The 4,435-nt window shown below is 65.8% G+C and overlaps 1 protein-coding gene across 2 annotated transcripts; it reads left to right on the forward strand.

The window, feature by feature from the left end:
* The first annotated feature begins 189 nt into the window (after nucleotides 1-189).
* LOC131569030 (GRAM domain-containing protein 2A-like) lies at nucleotides 190-2,937 on the forward strand. 2 transcript variants are annotated; one of them, XM_058821225.1, is made up of 11 exons: nucleotides 190-268; nucleotides 569-768; nucleotides 856-931; nucleotides 1,120-1,293; nucleotides 1,383-1,481; nucleotides 1,608-1,679; nucleotides 1,756-1,815; nucleotides 2,059-2,122; nucleotides 2,254-2,355; nucleotides 2,458-2,560; nucleotides 2,753-2,937. In XM_058821225.1, the coding sequence occupies exons 2-11, from the start codon at nucleotides 662-664 to the stop codon at nucleotides 2,862-2,864; spliced, it is 969 nt and encodes a 322-aa protein (XP_058677208.1). In that variant the 5' UTR covers nucleotides 190-268; nucleotides 569-661; the 3' UTR covers nucleotides 2,865-2,937. The 2 variants fall into 2 exon arrangements, with proteins under 2 accessions (XP_058677208.1, XP_058677209.1); XM_058821226.1 differs by having other exon boundaries at nucleotides 202-268; nucleotides 606-768.
* Nucleotides 2,938-4,435: the final 1,498 nt, after the last annotated feature.

The raw sequence follows: 4,435 nt of genomic DNA on the forward strand, positions 1-4,435 counted from the left end.
TGCGTTTGCCGCTCTTTGGGGGGGCTGGCTGGTCCCGCACTCCCCGGGGCCGGGCCGGGCTCACCCCGCGCAGCCCCGGGGTGTCTCGGGCTGGGGCTGCCCCGGCCGCTCCCTGCGAGCCTGCCGCGGCCCCGCCCGCTGCCCTTCCTCGGGAGGAGGAGGAGGAGGAGGAGGTGGCAGCGGAGCAGGAACGGCGCTGGAAGCAGCGAGAGCGGGACAGCTCCGACGGGACGTGTCCCCCCACAGGAACCGGCTGTGCCCCCGGCAGGTACCGCGCGGGGCCGGCCCGGGACGGGGTTCTGGGGCCGCGCGTGGGTCTGGGGTCGCAGCCGCCTTCCCGTCCCCTCTGCAGCCAGACTGGCCACGCACTCCCGCCCCCAGCCCCGGTGCGGGGATCGCTTTCCCCGTCACCCGCCCGTACAGGGGTCACCCCTTCCCCGTCACCCCGCTGCCCTCGGGGGTCGCAGCCAGCACAGGATACCATGGGACGGGTCATGAGACAGGCTGAGCTCTGCTGTCCCGGTCCCGGCGTGGCCTGAGCCGTGTCCCTGTGTCCTCCCCGGTGGAGTGACAGGTTGGTGACACTGGGATCTGCCGTGCTGCAGGAATAGGTTGTTCCCACAAGCCGCCCCCTCTCCCCCGGCTGTCGGACTCATCGCTGATGCCGGGGAAGCTGAGGCGCAGCAGGCGGGAGGTGCTGGGGGAGAAGCAGTGGCGGAGCACGGAGGAGAAGGGAAGTGCCCAGCGGGAACAGCCCAAGCTCACCAGGTGGGTGCTGCCCCTCATGGGGTCACATCCCGCACCCCAGCCCCACATCCCACCCCTCCAGTCACCCCCTCCGATGCCTCCTTCCAGATCCAGGACCTATGAGTCCTCCTGCAAGGAGACGGAGCAGGCGGCTGCGGGCAGGCAGGGACCCCCATCCCCCTCGGTGAGTCTTGGAGTACCGGAGCTGACGAGCAAGACCCCAGCCCCAGCCCCATGGGCTCGGCTGGACACTCTTGGGGCGGGGGCCGAGGGAGGGCTCGTCCCGGTGCCGTGGCAGACGTGGAGCGAGGGGCTGCAGGATGCCCGCGGTGCCAGGGCCGGCCCCGGGCACCGACCCCCGCCCTCCCGCAGCTGAGCAAGCAGGACAGCAGCTACCGCCGGGCCTTCGGGGAGCTCGCCGAGCAGGACGTGCTGCTGGGCTGCTTCTCCTGCGCCTGGCAGAGAGAAATGCCCTACCACGGCCGCCTCTACGTGTCCTCCCGCCACATCTGCTTCCACTCCAACCTTCTGCTCAAGGACATCAAGGTGGGGCTGGAGCGGGCGTGGGGCCAGCTGTGCAGGCAGGGGCACGGGTGGCAGCCGAACACGCTGACACAGCCTGTCCCCCGGCACAGGCTGTGGTCCCTGTCGCCTCCATCTCAGCCCTCAAAAAGACCAACACGGCGCTGCTGGTGCCCAACGCAATCAGCATCCGCACGGCCAAGGGGGAGAAGGTGAGAGCGGGGCCAGTGCGGGGGCAGCCTCACCTGGGGCTGTCTGGAGTGTCTCGGTCCCTGCGGGCTCTGGGCCGTGACCGAGGGGCAGCTCTGGCACAAATCCCCCTCTTCGCTCCCCGGCAGTTCCTCTTTGTGTCGCTGCGCCAGCGAGAGGCCACGTACCAGCTCCTGAGGTCGGTGTGCAAACACCTGCAGGTACGCGGGGACTGGATGGGCAGGGGGGCTCCATCCATCCATTGCAGGACACCTCCCTTCATCTCTCCTTGTCCAGGGCAGCGGCCAGAGCCCTCGAGACTCAGTGAGCTCCGAGGAAACCTTTGGGAAGTCTCAGGTAAGGCCAGGGAATGGAGGGCAGGAGGGTACAACAGGAGAAGGGGTGGTCCCAGACCCCTGGATGGAGTGGGTTGGGTGCAGTGGCTGGGAAGATGAGGGGGGGAACATGAAAAGCCCCAGCCCGAGGCAGCACGGACCCCAGGACCCTCCCTTCATGTGGGTGACACAGGTCCCATCAGGTCCTGCCCATGTCCCCATGCCTTGGGGACACACATGGTGACTGGGGCTTGTCCTCTTCCAGATCTCGAGCCAGTCAGCCCTGGAGCAGAGCACCCCTGAGCCCAACAGCCTCCCCGGATCCCTGGGTGAGCGGCGGCCCTTGCCCCCCTGACCACAGCTCCAGGGAGTGCAGGATCAGCACTCTGTGGCCCCGTGTGGCCCCAGGACACACAGACCCCTCTGGGGCTTTCATCGAGTGTCTTCTGGTCACCCGCAGATGAGCCCAACCCGAGATCAAGGCAGGCAGAGGATGAGGATGGTGAGGTGACCCTGCTGATTCCCAGATGGGTGCCCGCAGCAGAGAAAGGCGGCCTCTGGGGTGGGTCAGGGGGCTCGGGATGGGGGGATGATCCTGGGGGTTTACACCCTGGCAGAGCCGAGCACGGACTCTCAGTGCCACTAACCTGCCTTGTCCTGGCAGGGAGAGCCCATGCCGTGCTCTGGGCCTGGGTCACTGCACTTTGGTCCCGGATAAACCCCCAGCTGAGCTCTCTCAACATCATCATCACCATCTACCTGCTGCTGTGAGTCCCCAGGACCTGCTCCCAGCCCCGCTCCCCATCCCCACTGACACGGCCTCTCCATGGACAGGCCAGGGTCCCCGCAGTTCCCCTCAGACCCCCATCCCCAGGGCGAGCACACGGGGGCCTGTCCTGGCCCTGCTCCTGCCCCGTGTGCCACCCTGTGCCCGCTGGCTGACGCTGGCCTGTCCCCAGCATGGTGGCCTTGCTGCTGTCCTCGGGGTACATCGGGCTGCGCATCGCGGAGCTGGAGCAGCAGCTGTCCTTCGCAGGGGCTGGCCCGCGCCTCAACCTGTCACCGCAGTGAGTGGGGGACATGGGGGGCCCTGTCCCCAGCACAGGCTCCTCCTCACCCCGCCTTCCCCCAGGTCCAAGAGAACGTGAGGCCACTGAGGACCATCAGCAGCACTGCAGCTGGGGCTCAGGGGCTGCTCTGAGCCCGTCCTTGGCCTCTCGGGGTGGCTCTGTCACCAAGTGCCTTCCAGCTCCCCACGATGCCTGGGGAGCCCACGGGCTGAGAGGCTCCGTCTCCCTGTCTGCCCACCCTGAGCAGCAGCAGAAGAGACCCAGGGAGCTCCTGGCAGGGCAGAGAGTAGGGAAGGGGGGCTGGAGTCAGCAGCAACCCCCAGCCAGCCCTCTCTCCCTGCCCAGAGGGAGAGAGGATCAAGCCCCAGGCAAGGCAGGGGCACAGAGAACAGAATATTTTGTTAATAAAGATTAATAAAAATCTATATTATTTTAATACTTATTATTTGCTGGGCCAGATGACACAGGATGAGCATGAACTAGTTCCCCATGCACCCCCTGATTCCCAAAACAGACCAGGACACAGCAGGACCCAGAGCTTTGACTCTGACTGGTGTAGGGAGGCAGCTCCAGGTGCTGATGTCCCAGGGGTCCAGGGAGTGGCAGAAGACCCTGAACAGCCCCCTGGGGCACTGGCTGCTGTTGACAATGGGAGGCAGAGGGGAAGGGGACAGTGGGGGGCACCAGGGAGCCCCAGGGCCCTGCAGCTGGCCAGGCCCTGGCTGTTACCCTGCTCCTTCCCTAAGACAGGGCTCACCTGCCTGAAGGTGTAGGGTCACAGGTACACGGTGGGGACAATGGGTTCCCACAGGTTCTGAGCATAAACTGGGGATGAGAGCAGAGTGGAGGCAGAGCAGAACCTGCACCCCACAAAATAATCCACCAGCCCAAAGCCCTGGAGCTTAATCCCTTTCTAGGCCAGCTAAGGGGCCGTGGGGCTTCCCCCAAGCACCAAGATGGGGAAACTGAGGCACTGACAGCTCCTTTCTCTGTGTCATTTCCTGGGCCATCCCTTCCTCAGACCCACAGCTCAGCTCCAGGCCTGGGGCAGCGGCAGTGGGAGATGCCAAGCTCAGGGATCCTTGCTCTCCTCATCCTGCTGCTCAGCCCCATGGAGCAGCTCTGCCCCACAGCACCAGCCCAGGGGGGTCTTCCAGCAGCAGCCTGGAACAAGGCACAGGGCTGTGGGCACAGGGGTGTACCCCACTGGAGAGGTGCCCAGGGAGGGGGTGTCCCCCATGTGAGGGTCCCACCTGCATGGGGACAGCAGGACTGAGGGGCTCTGCACCCCCAGCCTCACTGCAGGTATACCCTGGCAACTGCCCCACACCAAGGCCAGGGACCCCTTTTCGTCCTTCCTGCCATGCCTGGGGCACAGGGCAGGGCAGGCAGGGTGGCCGTGCCCTTTCCCAGCAGCAGGAAAGCAAACAGCAGCAGGAAGCTGGGAGCAATAAACCAGGTGAGATCTGTGCCAAGAAAGCTGGTACCTGCACAGGTGGGGTGGGGACCCTGGGGAGTTGCTGCACCCTTCGCTGTGGAGAAGCAAAGTGGAGCCATGGAGACCAATCCCAG

This window comes from Ammospiza caudacuta, chromosome 28 (genome assembly GCF_027887145.1).
Source record: "Ammospiza caudacuta isolate bAmmCau1 chromosome 28, bAmmCau1.pri, whole genome shotgun sequence".
Taxonomy (NCBI): Eukaryota; Metazoa; Chordata; class Aves; order Passeriformes; family Passerellidae; genus Ammospiza; species Ammospiza caudacuta.